Raw genomic sequence first — 21352 nt, forward strand, 5'->3', positions numbered from 1 at the left:
CTTGCTCGATACCATTTATATTTTTATTTGATACAAACCCTGGGGTGGGGCAGGGAATTTGCCAACATGCTTGATGCCAAGCTTGTTCCACATTCTCAAGCTGGTATGCAGAGCAGAGCTAATTCATGTATACATGCACACTCAAACCCCTGAAAAGGCTCAAGGCAGATGTTGAGCGTTGTAAAGGAAACAAAGATTGGGGGAAAGGGCGCAAGTGTTAAGAATCATATTTTTCCTTTATTACTTTCTGTGTATGCCATACCCTGACATTATAATCATGGACAATATAAACTGCACTGCCAGTCACCACCACCACCAGCAGCCTTGCCTGCCAAGTCCACCTGATGCCAATTTTGTATTACAGACTGTTTCATCAGGAACTTCATACATCAAACAGACGATATGACACTGCTTTGCTGAAACTTAGGCCAAGCGTCTAATCCCTTTGAAGGTGCTTTCCTTCCCTTACCTTAGGGCTGCATTGCAGCCGTATTGGTGCTGAGTCTCTTCTTTGAAGGAGAGGGGTTCTCAGCATAGAGAACAGTTCTCTATACTGAACTGTTACCTAGTCCTGTTATCCCCATTATCATTATATATGGCTATATTTTCTCTCTGAAGGTTACAGTAGGGGCTGGTCTTCCTGTGCCTTTAAAGAATAATAAATTTTCCTTCCCAACTCTTTTGGTAATAAGAGAACACTGTGCACATGGTTGCTGCCCCTTGAGGTCCCTCCCAATTCTCTAGAAACATACCTGAGGGTATGCTTCATGCTCAGGAATGTGGGTGGGAAAGGAAGCAGGGAGCTCAGTCAGTTGGGAGGGGGAAATTACACACCAATATTTTATTTACTTTTCAGCCACACTAGACGCTGTGCCAGAACCACCTTTCAGAGTGCGATACCATAGTCTTTCGAGACTGAAGGCTGCCAATACTTATACTTATAAACTTCTGTTCCCACTCCTCCATACGCACCCCAATGAGAGGGCATGTGTGTAAGCACACACACTGTTGTGTGTCCACATCTCAAAACTCTTACAATTAAACACAAAAATTATGTTTAGAAATGCAGAATTCTGCACATAAAACAAGTGGGAAAGAGGGGGGGGAAATGGCTGTAATCTTCACTATTTTGCATAAGTTATTCAGTTTTGCTAGCCACGGGGAGGGTCAAAGAGTTTCAGGGGTAGTAACATGCCCCCTACCCACGATGACTATCTTATCAGGCGCGCACACACACAGGGCTTCTGATATTTACCAGGCATTGCAATGAAGGACATTTAAGCATCTCTTTGCAACCATTAAGTAAGGGCTAGAAACTGGCTTGACTTTGCCAGTAAACAAAAGCCAAGATTCTCAGGCAGATGGAATTCTGCAGCTTTTTGTGGCATACGGTTCCTACCATACCTTTGGAGTCATGTTGTTGCTGATGCAGAAGGCCAGATGCTGCAGGATGCTCTCCATGGTGTGGTAGTGCTGCTGCCGTGTTGTGTGGAGGTACTTCTGAAGGGCTCTTGCCATGGATGGGAAAATGGCCTGAGCGGCTTCACGTGGATCCATCACTTCCCCTGGAGCTTTTTGCTGCTCCTCTGCCTGTAGGCGCTTAATGTGGGTGAACGATTCTTCAACTGCTACTACAAGCCTGCACAGCACGGAAGCGGAAGAGGCATTGTGTTCAGATGGAAAGTTCAAACCTCTGTATGAAGCATTAACAGAAGGGGGTCCCATCCATAGTAGCACTTTTAAAATACTGATGGTCAGCCTCATTCAGAATATTTGAATAGCATTTAAAATGCACTGCTTATATCCACTATAGTAGTAGTTCCCAAACTTTTTGGCATTGAGACCCACATAAAAAAGTTTCACTTTACCAGTCGCTCACTTTACCAGTGACCCTGTGGCTATAATGGTGATTGGGCAGCAGTGCTCCCCACAAGGAGCAGATTGTTTAACCCTTGATGCACATAGCCTAATCTGCCCTGTCAGTTCAATGGACCACAAAAATTGGGTTATGACCCACTGGCGGGCCACGGACCCACAGGTTGAGAACCACTGCACTAGAAAATCAGAGGTGGCAGGAAGTCTTCAAGGACATCTAGTCCAACCCCTTGCTTGAAGCAGGAAAATCCTCTCTAGAGCATCTCCAAAAGGTGACTGTCAAGCCTCTGCCTGAAGACCTCCAGCAAGGGAGAATCAACCCCTTCCCTCAGCTCCATTGTTGAACCACTCTTACTGTTGATAATTTCTTCCGGATTTGTAACTGAAATCTCCCCTCTTGCAATATAAGCTCATTAGATCCAGTCCTGCTCTAGATCTAAATAACTTATGCTGCAGGATGGGTGATTTCTGTCCTGGTTCTCTCTGACAGAGAACAAATATTTGCCCTCTTCCATGTGACAGCACTTCAGGTATTTGAAGAATTCCATCATGACCCCCTCAGTTTTCTCCAGGTTAAAAATACTGAGTTTATTCAACCTTTCCACACAGGACTTGTTTTCTAGACCCCTGATCATCCTTTCTTCGAACCTGCTCCAGTTTGGCTGAATCCTCCTCAAAGTGTGGTACCCAGAACTGGACACAGTATTATAGATGAGGGATGACCATTGTGGAGTACAGTGGAACCACTACTTCTCATGACTTGGAACCTATGGTTCTACTAACACAACCTCATTCACCTCATTACTGGCTGTAGCTGAGGTTTTAAATCACCGGCTGCACCCTGCAGGCTCCCTCTCCCACTTCTGCCCCACAGTATACAGCATCCCTGCTGCCATAGCTGTGGGGGTGCCATTTTTGTTCTTGCAGAGCCACTCTGGACGATTTAGAGGGGGAAGGCTTCTTCTTGTCGTTGGCAGGCGAGTCTATGGCTCTACTCTGTACTGGCAGGGCATGTTCCCTGAAAGTGATCAGAGATGTACTTCTGAAACAGAATAGCTTGAGCTCTGTGGTCTCTATAGCCATCAATTCTATTGGAGGGAGCTGTCGCTGGAGTGGGGCACCTTTTACTTGTGCTCCAGGCAGGTTTTCTCAAGTGGCTACATTCAGCTACCTTTACCGACTGAGCAGGTCTTGTGCACCTGAGCAAACAAACTCAGGCCACTGCCTTGCAAATGCAAGAAAAGGCTTGCGAGTTACTGCAACAAGCAAACAGAGACCGATGACGAGAGCAGAGCTAGTCTAAGAAGTACCTTTTAAAGTAGTGGCTCTCATATTTAGCAAGCGGGAAAGAAATTATCCCTATTCATCCCAGTATAGTGTCTCTCCCACAGCTGTTGGCTGTAGGGTTGCCAGCTCTGAAGTGAATGCTGCAGATCTCCCCCCTCCCCAACATTATCTACTTGCTGAAAATTCCTGAAGTCCCTGATAAAATTTCCAGGACTGCTTTCAGTAGTCATCTGGAGACTGATGCTGATTCTTGGAAACTCCAAGTTAATCCTAAACAGGCTACTCCTAAATCGTTGATAGCAATCCTAGGTTTGCTGGTGTTTCTCTCACACTGCTTTTTAAGATTGTGTGCCCCTTTGGAACAGAGAACCGTATTCCTATTCCTTTTGCTATGTTAACAACTTTGTTGATTAATATTAAACAAAAAATCACATTCCATGACAGAGCTATGAAGTTAGAACCAAACCAGAAAAGACACTGGAGTTCCATGAATGAACCACTCACTTAACTAATTTTGAAAGCAAAGCAACTGGGTTGATTCGTGTGAGTTGTTGGCATGATGGGGGGGGGGTTTGAATCCTCTCCCCTTGCACCATTTTCTTGGACTAAATCAACCCCGCCCCCCATGTTATTTGCTTAGTTAAGCAAGAGAGTGACAACACCATGTCTAGTTTGGCCCTCAGGTCATTAAAAATTCCAATCTTAAATTCCTTGCAGAGGAACAAAGCCAGTAGTAAATCTTTCACCAGCCTGAGAGTATACACAGCCTGTAGAACAGTCACAGGTGACAGGAAGGCCCACTCCACCCACAGCAGATAAAAATAGAAGCAATTCTCCAGGAAATCCAGTTCAGGCCTGGATTTATCTGGTTACTTCTCCAAATTGCAGAGTATACATATCAAAGCAGTGTTATGGACTAAATTCAAGTTCTTTTGAAAGAAACCTCTTTATAGGAAATACACGTTTAATATGTGGCTGGGCAGAAAAAAAATCCATGACCATGAGAGGAGGAGATTAACATAGGATGCCAGCAGTTTATATAACCAATATAGGCCATCCATGTGGATGTGAAAAGGCTAACTCAAGTAAACTGGCTCTGTAAAACAGATTTCTTACCATCTCGCTCACCCATCTGCCAGATTCGAACAGCAACACTCCGGGTAAGCTGGACCAATATAGGTCCAGAGAAAGGGCATACAGTACTGAAATAGTATGGTAGAAGAACAGTGCAAGCCCTTTCCCTTTTGCCATGCAGAAAGCCTCCAGTGTGAACAAGGCCCTCCAAATGAGCACATTTAGACCCAGTTCACATTAGTCAAGGCCTGAACTGAAAGTACGAGGGTTTGGTTCTGTTTTGTGTCTCTGAGTAAAGCTTATCTACAATATTTCTTTATGGATGCTTTCAGGCTGGCAAAAGAGTTGATTACAGCTTTGTTCCTTCTTCAGGGAATGTCAACGCCTCTCTGGCTGAACAAATACTACAAAGCACAGAGATAAATCAGAGCTGGACTAAAAAACCTCTACTGAAAGCTTTCTAATCCTGCTGGTTGATGATTGTATCTTTCCAAAAAAACAAATGAGTCAATTCCAGAACAGCCTGCAGGCAGGACTATGAGACAGTGGCACAGAAATGTCAGATCCACCCAAACTCTGTCCTCCCATGCCTCAGTGCTGGAACAAAACCCTTTCAGCTGATCAATCTCCTCCAATGCCCCCTTACTCAAGAATTTCCAAGCTTTTCCTCTTCTTCCCCCCAAAGACATGCATCTTTCTGTAACTTTCAGCATGATGTGTCTGGTTTGCACAAACCTTCAGGGTCCAATCCTGTCCAACTTTCTAGTAATGATGTTCCCTTACCCTGAAGAGACCACCGTGACTACCCCCACAGGATGTGCACATGCCCTGTTGGTATGGCTGCACTGGTGCTGGAAAGTTGAATAGGATTGGGCACTCAGTCTCTTAACAAGCCAGTTTTGAAAACAGCATTATTTTAATTACCAAGTCTCTATAGATGAAACTGATCTCCAGATATGTGGGGCTATACTGTGATGTGCTACAGTGCCACTATTCTGTCCTGTATTGTGAGCAACCAAGTGAGCATGGACTACACTACAGAGACACTGGTAAGTGGTTGTCACTAGTATGAAGAACATCAAGGCCAGCACTGCCATTAACCAGCTGGTATGACCATGCTTACTGGATGTGCAAAGTACTTCACAAGCATTATCCTGATGCAAGTCTTACAATCACCCTGTAAAGACAAGAATTATCACCTCATATTGCAACTGGGGAGCTAAGACTGGGAGCAGAGCAGAGGTGAGATGTAAACCAAGGACTTCTTGATTTGCAGTTCACTCTCTGCAACCCATCAAGCCAAACACAGCCCCTCACGGCCTTAATACCCGTCCTGCTTTTTCTGCCTGCATGGAACTACGTGTGGAGTAGTGAGTGAGGTGGAGGACCATTCCCAGTTCTTGTTACTTAATCTGCTGGGAACGGAACTCGGGACCTTATGTGTACTGTTTTCTCACCAAGCTGCAACCTCTCCCTAACTGTACTGGCAACTGATGCTGTCAAACAGGTCCCCCTTGAGAAACTTTCTGGAGACTTAGGACCATGCTTATGAACTGCTCCCCTCCCAGTATTCAGTCCACTCAGACTGCTTAAGGTGCCGACCAGTTTCCCCAGGCTGTGTTATGGACTGTGAGCGAAGGGAAATGACATTGATTAAGTAGTGTTCAGATGACCCCTTGAATCCCAGCTATTCTAGTTCTGATCTTCTTGAGCAACAGGGAAGTTGCAGCAAGCTTTCTGTTAAATGGTCTCCTTTTGCAACTACAGCTGACATCACAGAACTGAGGTAAGTGTCTCATAGCAAAGCAAAACCAGCATGGGACCGAGAGGGTCAGTTGCAGGGTCAATTGCCCTACTTCAATTGCAGGGTCAGTCCAAGGCAAGGGAACCACATGCCCCACTTCCTCCACTACAACTAGGGAAAGATTCTCCTCCCATGTCTAACTCTATCCTGCCCTTCTAGCCTCATCTTTCACCATACATCCGTTCTTCAGACACAACATGGAAACATGCTGCGGCAGCTGTGAGTTCAGCCTGCCAGGAAAACTTTCTGTCCAGGCCAGGGGAGTTCAAGTAAGTGCCATCATTTGCCAGGTTAGCCGTCTGAACTGAGCCATGAGCTCTACTCTGGTCGCAGCTGCCTCTCTGAACCACTGATGGCTTTTGCTTCTTCCTTTCGTTCAGTCTCTCCCTTCCCCTTCCCCATTTAAATGGACACTGTAAGGCAGGGGAGGCCAAACTTCTTTAAACGGAAGAGCTACGTACAAAAACTTCAGATGTTCGAGATCCGCAATATTTAAATTCTTAAACATATTTGTTCATCATGGACATTAAACTTACATTTTAATCCAGTATAAACTGGATAAACCTGGTAAATGGGTATAAACTGGGTATGTGGGGATAAACTGGACTCTCAATTTGTACCAGTAAATAATTACAAAGCTTTTTAAATTTACCTTTTATATTAACTGTAATGCAAAAAGTAGCTCAGCCAACATATTTCCGCAAGTCACACGTTTTATGCCAAAGAGGTGTATGTGGCTCATGAGCTGGGTTTTGGCCACCTCTGCTATGGAAGTACAGAGAGAAATTGATTACAGAGGAAAATCTGGACTGGGGCGGGGGATGGGTAGCACATGAGGGTTTCAGGAAGAATATTGTCCCTTGTTTCAGGGATTCTTTCCCTGAATATTCCCAGGAATATTCTTTCAGGAAGAATATTGTCCCACCATTCAGAGCACGATATCATAGTCTTTTGAGACTGAAGGTTGCCAACTATGTAACTATGTATTGTCCCTTGTTGCAGCTGGCCCACAAAAAGGATGTACCTTGCTCGTCGTTTTCTAACCTTCCGCTCATGGTCTGCTTCTTCATAATAGAGTTCGTTGTGACTGGAATCTCTGCGATGAGCTGCAGCAGCGATCATGGCCCTGGACTGCCCAGCAGCATTGTTATCTGGCCCTTCAAGGAGAAGCGGAACACCAGATTCAGGGAGAAGAAAAAATATGCTTTTACTATTTTTAAACAGAGCTGAATTCATAGGTGCCAGCAAACTTGCCAAAAAGGCACAGTGCCCTAGATCTATGTTCTGTACACCCCCAATTCCAAAAAGGAGCATAGCCCCCTTCCTCCACACAAACTCCCTTGGAATGTGGTTGTGAGGTGAAGGGCCAGTTTTCCTGGTCAGCTCAAAGCAGCACAGGGGATTGTCGTACACTTGGGTCTCACTCCCAGGGTTTTGGGTGCTCAGAGTTGTTGGTTCTGAACCCTAGAGCCCTCAAAGATCCCTGTTTGGTAGTACTGCCACCACCCTGTAAGAGCCAGTGCCTCAGTCCAGGGAAACCGAGACCCTCTAGGCTTAACTATATCCCTTGTAGGCACTGAGCACTTTCTTTACTTAAAGTCTCAGTCCTCAAGTTTCTAGTCCACAATGAGGATTTTTGGTAGCTTGCTGAACGGCTAGGCAGGATTCTGAACCTTTGTCCCCAACAGACAATGAATCAACATGGTAAAAAGATTTTCTACTTTATTAAATACACAGGGTTACAAAAAGGTTACAAAGGCAGCAAATGCTAGAGGTATAGAAACTTCTAGGAACATATCAGCATAAGACAACAAAGCTAACTTGCTAACTCTATTATTCTCTAACCCTCACCTGGATCAGCTTCTTTTGTAGATCCTCAGGCCAGTTACCTATGGCCACATGGTCCTGCGGGCAGGATGTGCACCCACCAGCTCTCTCACCCAGAGACAAGGAACAAAAGCCCCTGTCCTCCAGAAGTGGGGCTGGAAGCTCGCCCTCTCAGCTCTTCCCTCCCCCCTGGAGATCTGCAGCTGCATTCCATCCTTGATGAGCATCTTTCTGGCTGCCTAGGTGCTACATAATCACCCTCCATTTAGTTGTAAATCCTAGCAGTTAGGAAATGCAAGCCACTTCTGTGTTACTGTTTTAGCTTGGTTCAGGCCTTGCAATGCTACTAGGCCTGAACTGTACATATTCATGACAGGGATGAAGCCTGGATGCAAACCCGAAATGACTAAAGCACACTTAAATAATTCTACAGAATTATAAATAATGACACAAAACAATGCTAAGCAAGCACACACAGAGGACACACATACATGCACACGGCCAAAGACATTACTTACCATCGGCTAAATACATTTTCAGTTTGGCCACAAGGGCAGCTGGAACACATAGCAAGTCAGCAACGAGACAAAGAGGGAGCGTGAAAGGAGATGGGGGGGGAAACAGGGAGGGAGATTCAAAGGAAAAAAAAGACAAGACAGAAAATAAGAACATCAAGAGACATGAGACGACAGACAAAAATAAAGCACTGGCAAACAACAAAACAAACTTGTAAATCGGAACAAGATCATTTTTAGACAGAAATAAGCACTTAATGCAAGACGGTTCCTACTAGAGGAACACCACAAATGAAGCTGCCTTGGTCTAGTGCGGTTCCCTGCCACCTGGTGGTGGCTCTGCTACCTGAAATACAGGAATAGAACCCAGAACCCAGAACCATGGAAAGCATGTGCTCCTCCAATGAGCTATGGTCCCCCAGGAGCTGAGATCAGCGCAGCAATCTTTTTCCCCAATGGTGGACATATAGATGCAGAATGCAAAAACCACACAAATGCCACGTTCCAATGTAACACTTGTTTTGTGGGTCGTCTTTTATGAAGAAAAATCATCATGTCTGAACTAGTCCTTTGATTCTTTTAAGAAAGCTTTCCGATTCAGACATAGTTACAGTCTGCCATGGTGTGTTTAAAAGAAACCACACTGGATCTTTACACATGTGAAAATCTTGAAATCTGATCTGAGCCCAACAGGTTTTAGGTATATTCTACATTCATGGCCATATTTTCTTCACAAAGGGGCACATGTAGAAAAGTGTTTCTCCAGAATGAATAATCTGCACTAATTTTGTACACACACAAAAATTCACACCAGAAAGAGAAGAAAAAAATTGCCTGAAGCAACTGAGTATGGGGAGGTCAGCTAGAAGACACTGCTGTCCCCCTCAACTGTGTGCCCCCTTTTGATGTTAAAATTAGATCCAACCAGCTTTATGGGAGAGTAGGGCAAATAGATGAACACCAAACATGACTATCCTGTCATGAGATCTTTTAGTAGAACTATGGGAAAGGGGAGATGTGCAAGCTCCTAGTGGGGATGTGAGGGAGGAAGGGAAAAATATGGGCAGGTGGAGTGATCTGGTCTGTAGGCTGAGCTGCTGCCTTTCCTGAAGAAGCTAAGCAGGATCAACTCTGTTCTGGCCTTGGATGGGAGTCTGAAATGCAGCTGACAAAGTTGACGTTCAGACGAATGTGGAGAAGTGCGGAGGAGTCAGAGGACAAGAAATGGGAAACATGAGTCAGAGGACATGAAATGGGAGTCAGAGGACAAGAAATCATGAAAGCCAGTATGAAGCTTCATTTGCAACTGCCTGTTGAAGCTTGGAAGGCTGGAGCTGCAGATGGTACAGTGACTGCACTATGAAGGGAAACATCTGGAGAATTGGAGGGTTCTCTCTAGAATAACACTTGCTATTTGAAAAATGGGGTTTAGGATCAGCTTACCTAAGTAAACTGCCTTGAGTATATGAGAAAGGCAATATATAAACACTGTAATAATAAATAAAGATCAGAAGTAGAGTTAGTCTATTTTGGTGACAAAAATTTCTCTGTCACACAGTATTTTAACAGTTGATATTTACCTGTCATTAAGAGCCCAGTCCTATCCAATTTTCCAGCACTGGTCCAGCCACAATGCAGCCTATAGGTAAGGGAACAAACAATCGCTTACCTTGAGGAGACCTCTGTGACTGTACCCCCACAGTAGAACGCAGCACACACAAGGCATGGCTGCATTTGCACTGGAAAGTTGGATAGGATTTGGCCCTAAGTTACAGTAATAAGAAAAATGATACTTGCTGAATCTCTCCCAGACATGTAACATCTATTGTAAGCTCCTTAGACAAGAAAGGGGTTGACAATTTAGCTCTGACTGCAAGCTCCTCACAGAAAGACCCTCCAGGAAAGGAAAGAGGCTGAGGCCTGATTTTGCTGTTCGCAAAAAAAAAAAAGTAGAGTAGGGGAATAAGTAAGATTCCAAAAATCTTGCAAACAACCCCATCAATGTCCCCTCCCTTGACCTACCATCCACATTGTAGACTTTGAGGCCCGCCATGTGCTTTGCTGCACGTGCCTTAGAAGCCGACAGCAACGTTGGGTTGTAGACAGTAAAGTCTCTATAATAATTCTCCAAGACAACTAGTGCAGCTCGCTGGATACTGAAAAAAGAAATGGGAAAAATGTTGTTGATTTAAAGATACACTTAATGAAAACAAAGTAAGACAACCCAGTATTTGGGAATAGTTTTTAGAGTCTTTGTTCTCTGGCAAGGACTGTATACCATGTTTGACCTCAAACCCATTCTCTCTTGTGACACTGGAGCTATAGATCTTGAAAGGCGCATGCACTGCAATGCCAGAACACACACACACACACACACAGCTCTGAATGTCTTTATTCTGCCTGAAGAAATGATATTGGGTCCCTGCCATTTCTCACCAAACATTCATGGATTCAGAGACGCATTGAGCGGACTCCTGACAAGTGTCAAACTCTTTGTCTTGGAATTCCACTGCTGTTAGGCACTGAGTAACCGTTTGAGGAAGGGAACACACCTGCCCGGCTTTTCATAAGCCTCCTAAACCTCCTCAAAGATTTCAACCACTTTTCACCCAGTTACCAAACATGCAGCTTCTTGCAATTAGGGAAAAGGGCTTTATGAAGAGGTGGGCGAAAACAGTGATAAAATGAAAACCACATAAAACCACTATCTGTACTTTTCATTTTTGTAAAACAAAAACAAAACAATGAAAAAAAAAACAAATAAAATGAAAAAAGCATTTTATTTGGTATTTATTTATTATTTAATGGGGAGAGGGTGCATGGGTAATGACTGTGGTTGCATCTACTGACATTATACCACCTTACCACCTACCTAGGTGATAGCGATGATAATTTATAATAAAATTATAGCAATTTTAATTATAAGTAATAGCTTTAATGTAAATTTTGAATAAAAAACACAGACCTCCACTTGGAAAACACAAAAATCTGCAAAAAAATAAAACAATTTTCTCCCCCTCTAGCCATACATTTCAAATAAAGATATCATCACTGCCAGAGAGGATGTTCCGTAGCTCAAGTTTATTCCAGAATGTTGATTCAAGCAGCAAAAATGGTCAAGTTTAAATGTGGTTATGTTTAGCTTGCTTTTGTCCCTTCTAGTTCAATTGGCATCAAAAATTGTGGCCGCTTCTGCCTTATGTTTATACAGTGTTCATACTCTGAACCTTTGCTTGAATAGGCTGAAATCAGAGGATGCTGCTTTAAAAACACAGACACAAGCACACTCTACTCAGTGTCTAGCCCATTTCTGCTATTGTTTATCATCACATACCCCCTAGTAATATGACATTCAGGGAAGATTGGTTGAATGCTTAATCCAGGATAGAAAGATCAACCTAGAAAAAATAATGGTGGGAGATCCCACAATCTTCTTCCTCTTTCCCCCCTCTTCCCCTCCCCTTTTATAAATCCAGCTCTATGGGTGTGGTAGGAAGAATTCAGTCAGGACTGTAGTGCCTTTAAAAACAAACTTCCACACTGCTTGGAGCCAGCCCATTCATGGGGTCAACTGAGCAAGAGACTAGGAGGAGCATCAGGGCCCCTGAAGCTGTTGCCTAAAGCAGCAAATTGGCACAGGGAGGCACTCATTTCTGTTTTGTTACTTGCCTCCAATGCTCCTCTTCTTCCTCCTTTCACTCATTGGATAGGAAAAGGAAGAGGGGGACAGAAAGGAAGAAGAAAGGTGGAAGGAAGGAGAGTGCTGAGCTAGAGCACTGGAGAGTAGGAGGAGCAGAGGTCAGCACATCACTGCGTAAAGCGGTGGTATTTGGCATGCTGCCATTGGCATCAGGATGTCTTGGGACAATTCGGGGGGAGGGCATGCACCTCTGTCCACCCACTTGTGTGCACTGCTACCGTTCTCCCCCCTCACCTGGACTGGAAAAAGAAGAGAGGGGCAGAAAAGAAAACAAAGCATAGAGGTCAGGAGAGTCACAGACTCCTTTGTTCCATACATTCTCTTCTGCTTCCCTCCCATTACTTGTTTAAACCAAGGAGTAAGCAAAGCAGAGCTTGTTGCACTACCAGGTTTGGGAGAAGGGAGGCAGCAGTTGGTACATATGTAGGAGGTTCTGGAGTGGCCGTGCCCTTGCATTACCCCCAAAGTAAAGCTTCTATTTGACCTTTTGGAGAAAACATACAAGTATCATGTATGCTCAGCTCTCCCAGCAGCTCCAGGGAAAGAGACAATTTTGGTCAGGAAAAGAGATGGCTTCCTCTCTCCCAGTACCTCCATTCCGGGAGGGGCCCTCTCCTGTGGCTGCTTTTATGCTAACAGGCACAAAACCACAGGTCTCCTGCCAGCTTGTCTTATCCAGCCCTTTTCTGGACTTAGTTTCTCTGCACACTAAAAGAAGAGACAGCTTTCCATGCAAGGAAGAGCAGGTCTTAATCACATAGATGCCATCCATACACATACACACAAACCCAAAAAGGTCACCATAACTTGCAGAATGAGCACATGCTTCAGATCCCTGAGGCTACATTGCTAAACGTTCCTGCCCACATCAAGAAGAAACACCACCCTTTGTAGCTCAGCCATGCCAGCTGCATGTTACAAGTCATAAAGTAATGGGAACCACCATCAGCCCAACACCAGCGCGTGAACACGCCCTGCCTTTCCCACAGAGGCCATCATCTATTCAAGCAAACTTTACCAAGTTGGAACAAAGAATGGAAATGACAATGAGACAATGAAATAGCTAAACCCCTTTTGAAGATTGACAGTAAATGAAGTCGCTGGAAAACTGGGCACAACGCGTCCCTCAGAGTTATTTGGCAGGCAACCAGATATTTTGTGTGTCATTCCTGTGCTATTGGTCCCAGAGAATTGACAACACATGTTCCTCTCTTAGTTAGCAGACTGATTTCTACTGCAAAGAGCACATGGCAATGAGCCTCGCTTAATATTTCTTACCGAATTTTAAAAAGCACCCAGAACTCCAGTTTATTTTTCCTTAGTTCACCCTACTATGAGTCAGAGCAAGGCAGGCATTTCAAGCTGACAAATTTCCAGTGCCACTAAAAAGCCAAGAGTTAATTATTAACATGTATGATGCTCACCAACATTTTTGCAGGGTGGGGGTGAGAGGAAAGTGAGAGGAGAAGGGGACACACCAAATTGTGGTGGAGGGCAAGAAATTGAGCGCAATTAAACATTTTTCTAGTTCGCTCAAGGTAATTGACCATGGTTAGATAGACCGAATGTCTTTAAAGCTCTAGTAAAAACCAAGGAACAGCAATATAGGGACTCCAGCCATCTCTTACATGCTCCCCAGTGTCTGAGAGTTTCATTTCTCTGGGTTTGGTTACAGGGTTTAGTTAAGCTAAAGGTTTAGTTTTCTTTGGAACAAAGAGTCTTGAAGACTTAGAGTGGCTCTACAATGACTCTAAACCAGTGGTTCTCAAGCGTTCAGCACCAGGACCCACTTTTTAGAATGAGAATCTGTCAGGGCCCACTGGAAGTGATGTCATGACCAAAAGTGGCATCATCAAGCAGGACAATTTTTAACAATCCTAGGCTGCAATCCTAATCCTACTGGGACTTACACAGGAGTAAGTCCCATTGACTACCATTGTTAAAAGCATACACATAGTGGCCTGTTAAAAGTACAGAACTGTAACATTTCCCCAGATGCAGTCACATACCACGGTAGCATTAAGTTTAATGCATTAAAAATAAAATATTAAAATGAATGGGGACCCACATGAAAATGGTTTGTGACCCACAGTTTGAGAAACACTGCTCTAAACCATTTCTTAGTTCCTCCCTCTAGCTACCTCTTGCTTTCTGAGGGCTGGAGAGAGATTCCAAGCCTTCCTTCAAAAAGGCTCCCCCCACCATTAAGGAACAATCAAAGCTCTTAAAGTATAAGGCCACTTGTCATGTAACCCCATTCACAGGAGGCCAAGCTGGCTAAATTATAGCACCATGTGTAAAAAAAAAAGCCAAGATCTTGATTATTTTAAAGGACAAGTTAGCAGCAGTCACAAACTCTCCTGCCGACATTGCAACAACTTGCTTCTTTTGTGTTTACGCTATGCATCAGCGTTTTCCTACTATGGATGAAACTCTGGCTTCTTCTGTGGTGAAATCAGCAAAAAGGTCATGTCAGAGCATGAAGGGGCAGACTAGGCGGCAGCTGCAGCACTTGCAGCTATACCAAGACAATCGGGTGCCTAGAGTGATGCAAAGTTTCAAAACAACCCTCAGTAAGATACGTAATTTGTTCTTCATTTCATTAACCGCCACTCCCCTTACTTTTCTTCTGTTGCCATAAAAACACAGGAGGTGAGCATAACCAAGTGTCATTTATACAAAGTACAGGTGGGGCCTCTTTATCCGTGGATTTGAGACCTACGGTTTTACCTCACTGTGGGTCCCGAACCCACAGATCTCCCCACCTGCTGTCCTCCAATCACGTTCAGAGGCACTTCTAAGGCCTCTGAAAGGCCAAAAATTGGAGCGTAGCTCCGGTCGCAATCAGAGGATCTAGGTAACGCAGTCCACATATTTGGTTATCTGGATTTTGGTATCCAGAGGCATCCGGGAATGGATCCCCCTTGGATACCAAGGCACCACCTGTAATACATTCACAGTGAATTCAGAAAGCACTGAGATTGAGAGAATCAAATCTTTGGACAGTAGAGGCAGTGGCTATTTGGAAGCAACATCATGGCAGGGAGAGAAAAGCTTAGCAGCCACTGCTTTGTTTGCTTAAATCTTTATTTAAAACTTCAAGACAGACAGCAATCCATGCCAGAGTATCAGCAGTGCTGGTCACCAAGTCACACTAAATCAAGAAAACGCATATGTATTCATTCTGAGGGGCTTAAAAGTCAAAGGAAATCACAAGGGAAAAAACAGGTTGCATTTTTCAAGGGAAGTATGAACACAAGAACATAAGAAGAGCCCTGCTGGATCAGGCCAAAGGCTCATCTAGTCCAGCTTCATGTATCTCACAGTGGTCCACCAAATGTCCCAGCGAGCACACAAGACAACAGGCACAACCTGCGTCCTGGTGACCTCCCCTGCATCTGGCAATCAGAGGCAGCTTGCCTCTAAATCAAGCTCATGACTGCTGTAAAGGCGTGTTGAAACTGTAATGTTTACAACAAAGAGAACAACAAAACAGGTGCTAATACTGTAATCCTTTTGAGAACATCCGTTCAGAAGCAAGAAACAACTGTTCATTAATTTTGCCAGCCTTTTAAGGTGACCTACAAGACCTTTTTGTGGTGCTGGATCACAGACTAAACTGATGGCCCCTCTGGAAGCTTCTGTTGCTCAAATTTTCTTTTGGAATCAAAAATTTCACAGTTAAGTCTTATTATCCATTTCAGCATAATTACAAGCCCAGCCCCAATTCCCTGATCTTAGGAAAGTGTTTGGTTACAGAACCTGCTCTGACCTTGGGCTGTTTGTAAGGCCAGCACACCAAGTTACTACAGAAAGTGCACTGTTAGTGCAGCCAGTGGTCTTCCTATCTTTGTACAAAGTTGGTCATTATTTCAAACGCCTGATTCAAACCACCAACTGCCAGTGTGGAAAACAAAAGCCGTCTTTATTTAGTTTCCAGCTCAAGGAAGAACAAACAGAAGCAGCACTAAGGTGAAAAGTTAACAGCCAATTCAAATTAAATGTTTAACCAAAAAGCAGATTCTGTAGCTAACATATGCTGCAAATTACAAGAACTTGAAGAGAAATTGTTAAATTGAACCAGCAGTATCCTTCCCACCTCCATTTGTAGTACATATGACATTCTAAGGATGTTGCATAAGGGAGTTCCTTTCAGCTCCATATGAAACTCTGTAGTAAGATTACTGTATCATTGAGGAGAGCCATAAACAATAGTCATGAATATGTTTCCTTATGTATTTCCCCTGGGGGCTGGGGATAAGAATAGGCCCTCGGTTTGGCTGTACTTGTCCTAAGAGGCGACTAAACAGCCACCGGGTAGATGGGACTCGTCAGCCTGGGAAGGCAGCTCATCTGAGAGAAGGAAAACTCTGATCCCAAAACTCCACTGCCTTGTGGCTACATCCAGTTATGGAAAAGGCTTCAGGAGTCAACCTCGAGGCAAAATCAGGAGCCGGAGTCCCTGAGGCAGTTCATGGCTGAACACAGTCACATTCTGGCAACTCCTGCGACGTTGCTGGAACCAACCGTATAGGCCTCTGCCTTTCCATTGGACCATTTCAGCGACGTGGAGAGGGGGGATTTGCTGCATGGGTAACAGCCTATCCTCCATACCTACTTTACCCAGGCTTCGCGCACTGGAGAGGACACTCTGTTCCAGAAACACCATTCAGAGCGTGACACCATGGTCTTCCGAGACTGAAGGATGCCAACAAGATGTATTCCTTACACATTGAAGGAGAAAATAGTGAATCTCTCTATTTGGAGAGAATAGTACTAAAAACAACTACAGTAAGACCAGTTTTGAAAAAAGCCTTCCCCTGATTCCTCTAGTGCAGTGTTTCTCAAACTGTGGGTCGGGACCCATTAGGTGAGTTGTGAGCCAATTTCAGGTGGGTTCCCATTAATTTCAATATTTTATTTTTAATGTATTAGACTTGATGTTACCCTAATAAGTGACTGCATTTGGGGAAATGTCACAGATCTGTATGCTTAACAGGCTGCTATGAAGAAGCTTTTAACAATGATAGTCAATGTGCCTACTCCTTAGTAAGCTTACTCCTTACTTACTTACTCCTAAGCTTACTCCTGAGTAAGCGTGGGTAGGATTGCAGCCTAGGATTGTTAAAAATTTTCCTGCTTGATGATGTCACTTCCGGTCATGTCATCACTTTTGGCGAGTCCTGAGAGATTTTCATTCTAGAAAGTGGGTCCTGGTGCTAAAGGAGTGAGAACTACTGCTCTAGTGGCCTTTTTTGAGTTTCCCTTCATGGACAAGGTACTTGAGAAAGCGGTGGCAGCCAAATTCCAATTGTCTTGGATGATTGTGATCAGAGGTTCTCAAATTGTGCATCATGTCACTCTGGGGCAATGTGATAAGTCCCCAGGGGTGTTGTGGGATGCATGCCAGCTAAACTATTTGGGCTGCGCGTTGCATTGCTGGGTTCCCTCCCTCCTCAACCCAACCTGTTTAATGCGGATTTTAGTGTCATCTGAAGTAGCAGAAACCAGAATTGCCAATGACATCAGCACTTACTTTGAGGTTCCGTGACCGGCACCAGCCAAGGGAAGGCACTGCATTGCTGGTAAGTTTGGGGAACCCCTGATCTCAACCCATGGATGATCTTGACCCACTTTAGTGTGGCTTTTAGATATATTCCTTGGTTGATGACCTACACCAGGAGCTGGACAGGGGGAACGTGTGTCCCATGTGCTGAATTTGTCAATGGGTTTTAATGCCATTGATCATAGTATCCTTCTGAACCACCTTGTAGGGTTGAACAAGGAGGCATAGTTTTGTGCTGGTTCCTGTTCTAATTCTGTGTAGGTGGTACCATTTGATCTCTTGATCACTGGCTGACAGATCTCAAATGATTCTGTCAGCAGTAACACAAAAATATTTCAAAACTTAAACAGCATCAAGCATATGGTTTGCACATGCTCAAAGAAGAATCTTTCAGAATTCCTAGGACCCTGTAATTTTTGCAGCCCTGTCTGAAAGCCTAGAACTACCCTAGAAGGTAGGTTAGTTTTATCATCTTGCACATGGGAGAGGCAGCAGGTTGAGAGTTAAGTGGCTTACTTGAGACCACCTACTACGTTCATAGCAGAGGCAAAATTCAAACCAGGGACTTTCTGATTTGCAGCTCGGGTTCTTACTCATTACATGTATTAGTTTTCCAAGTAATATATGTTTAGGCATTACACTCAGTCTTTAACACAAAGGCGAAATCTAAGGAAAACTACAACATAAAAGTCAAAATAGTTACAGTTCTATTGATGCACTAGAAAAGAACAAGAACACACCTACTTGGGGGGAGGGGGGAGGATGAAAATCCTCAAAAGCTTACCAACTACTTATCTTTCTAAGAGAATGAAAAGTCACATTCTGATATTTTTAGATCCTGAACACGGTTGAATAAACTCATCCCAGCAATAAAAGCTCTCTTTTCACAATGTATTAAAACATTGGGCACTTTGTGGGATGGTTAAATATGGCTTTGCAAGCACCAGTGACAAACTTAATTCCTCAAATAAATAGTTTTTATAGTAGAGAGATAAAATTATATTTGAATGAAATCAGACATGACTTGAACTCCAGGACACCAACTGTAATGAACTGGTGCCAAATCACAGGAACACCCGAAAGTCTAAGAGTTGCAACTCAGAGACAATCCTTGCAAAGACTGTTGAAGCCAGAACACAAGTGTCTTCGGGACAACAGACCACAATTGCGCCTATTCTGCAAGGGAGCCTGGGTGGTCCTCCATAAATAGCTTTTTGGCAGTTTGAGAACTTGGTATACATTATTTGGCACTTATAGCAGTTGGGATTGTTACCCCCACTGAGCCAGCTTATACTCAGATTTGTGACCATTTCTTAGAAAGTAAAATTTTCCCTTATTGCTTTTCTATATGAACATATATCACTGGTGTTCTCTCTTCAAGATGGCCAAACTACATCTTATGACAAACTAAAAGGTTGACCTTTCCATGCTCATTTCCCCCTCTAAATAGCAGTGATGTGGAAGGGAAGGAGGGGAGATATCTAGCTGAGGACCACAGCATGAGAGGAAGTTTTTTGTTTTTATTTAAACTCTGTTCCCACCACAGTCCTCCTGAACACCTTTATCCCAGAAGAAAAGACACTCATGCTGCACTTTCTTAAGCAAGTCAAAGTAAATAAGAGAAGTTCCTCTTATCAAGACTTAAGGGTATGTGCATGCAACAGCATGTTCTCTCTTTCAAATACACACAGTACTTCAAAATGGGTCCTGAATCCTTTATACCGAGGATAAGTTTGCAATGCAGATGTACAGAATTTTATACCCAATGAGAGGTGTATGGTATTCAGTCCTTGGAAGTCTATGCAGGACTATAAAACATACGAACTGTGAGAGTCAGTTCACAGTGGCCCCCACAGCCATATTAGACCCCAAATTGGGCCAGATCACTAGGAGTCAAATTCATGTCTTGCCACATACCAAACATTTTGTTACTAAGCTGTGAGCTTTCCTTTAGCTTTACCATCACGACTTAAGAAAAAAAAATCCAGAAAGTAAAAAGTACTGCTTTCTTTGTATTGCATTTTGAAGACAACCCATAGAATTTACCTCCGCAGAAGAACAAAAGATCATCATGATTAACTGTTGACCCAAGTGGGAGGAGTGCCCTGAAAGGAAGGCCAATAAATACTTACAACTCTCTCAAACAAAAGGGAAAAAAAGTAGTCAGCCTTTGCTCCAGAGGTTGAAGGGAAGTTTCTCTCTCTCTCTGACACACACACTCATACACCCAAAGATTCCAAGAATGTTGTTTCCATGATCACATCTCCCACACCAGTTGACAACAAATAGATGCCATCATCTCAATGAGAAAACCATGAATGCAAAAAACTGGGAAGGCGCCACAATTCCCAAGCCACATTTGCAATACAAAGTCAAACCTGCACAACCATTGTTACATCTCACAAACTCTTGAAACCATAGCTTTGCAACCTGCAATTGCAAAAACATTTGCAAAATTCAATTTTGGCAGCCCTTGTAGAATTCTGATAGGAAATGGTCCACAACTGCCATGCATCAAGCATGTCTCCCAGCCTGGCCTGCTGCTGGACTGGACAGCACCCAACAGCTCCCAAGTCCTAAGCAGCGGCAGAGGGCCTTGCAATAGCTCTCATCTGGAAGAAGAGAGCAGCAGAATGAATCTCCACCCGCCCCAGCCTGGCAGAACCTGCTCCTTGGATTGTCATCCTCCATGGGTGGAATATTTTGAACAAGGTTGCACTTCCACTGCAGGAGTGCAAGCAGGTCTCCCTTCTGACATCTCCATCAGCAACTGCATAGTGATTTTGGTTACGAGGGTATTTGGGAAGTGTTCTTGTCTCCCAGTGGCAGATGTAGAAAGCAACCCTCAGCACTATTGCAGTGACCAGACTCTGTATTAAGAGGCAGGGCTTTAAGATCACACCCCTTGCTACTCTACATTTATTCAGTGACAACAGGGCATTACACAATCCACAGTCATGGCACAGGTCTTGCCCGAGGGGTTTACTGTGGACCCAGTAAAGACTGGGAAGAAGAAATGCAACAGGTCAGTTAGGAGAGTGCAGAGAAGCAGAACGTTGTGTGGGAGTAGGCTGAAACTAGCTTCTAGTCTTGAAGCACGACTTGGACTGAAAAAAAAAAAGAGGTAGAGCCCATTTCCGGCATAAGGAGAAGCATGACAGAAGGCATAGTGATGAGAGTGGGAAAAGGAGAGAAAGGGGACTCAGGGCCCAAACCTATCCAATTTTCCAGTGCTGGTACAGTTGTGCCAATGGGGTGCGCGCTGCATTCTGTGGTGGAGGGGCAGCCACTGGGGACTTCTCAAGGTATGGCAATATATGTTCCCTTATCATGGAGCTACATTGTGGCTACAACAGAGTTGGAAAGTTGGATAGGATTAGACCTGCGGTTTTCAAACTCTCTGGGAGTTTGAAACCCGCAGTAAGTCTTTGCGGGGGCAGGGGGAGCAGCAGGGGCAGGCAGCAACGCGATCCCCAGGATCGCATCGCTAAGGGGGCTGCAGGGACTGGGATGCACTCACCAGTCCCTGCAGCAGCCATCCCTGTGCGCGGGGCACTCTGCTCTGCCTCCGTAAAAGTAAAAGCGGAGCGCAATCGCCCCACTCTCCCTTTCCCTGACCTGGGGAGCCCTGCAGGCGCTCGCGCAGGCCTCCCTGCACACAGGGACGACTGCTGCAGGGACTGGTGGGTGCACCCTAGTCCCTG

The 21352-nt window shown here is 44.3% G+C and overlaps 1 protein-coding gene across 2 annotated transcripts in view; it reads right to left on the minus strand.

Moving 5' to 3' along the window:
* The window catches only part of VANGL1 (VANGL planar cell polarity protein 1), a 43630-nt gene that overhangs the window by 8527 nt on the left and 13751 nt on the right, over window positions 1-21352 (minus strand). The window contains exons 4-7 of one of the 2 annotated variants that reach the window (XM_066616959.1): window positions 10405-10538; window positions 9513-9518; window positions 7065-7197; window positions 1405-1639 (exon numbers count right to left, since the gene is read on the minus strand). In XM_066616959.1, coding sequence (XP_066473056.1) covers window positions 1405-1639; window positions 7065-7197; window positions 9513-9518; window positions 10405-10538 — 508 coding nt within the window. The remainder of the gene's footprint in view (window positions 1-1404; window positions 1640-7064; window positions 7198-9512; window positions 9519-10404; window positions 10539-21352) is intronic. The other variant, XM_066616958.1, reaches the window with a different exon arrangement.

This window comes from Tiliqua scincoides, chromosome 2 (genome assembly GCF_035046505.1).
Source record: "Tiliqua scincoides isolate rTilSci1 chromosome 2, rTilSci1.hap2, whole genome shotgun sequence".
NCBI lineage: Eukaryota > Metazoa > Chordata > Lepidosauria > Squamata > Scincidae > Tiliqua > Tiliqua scincoides.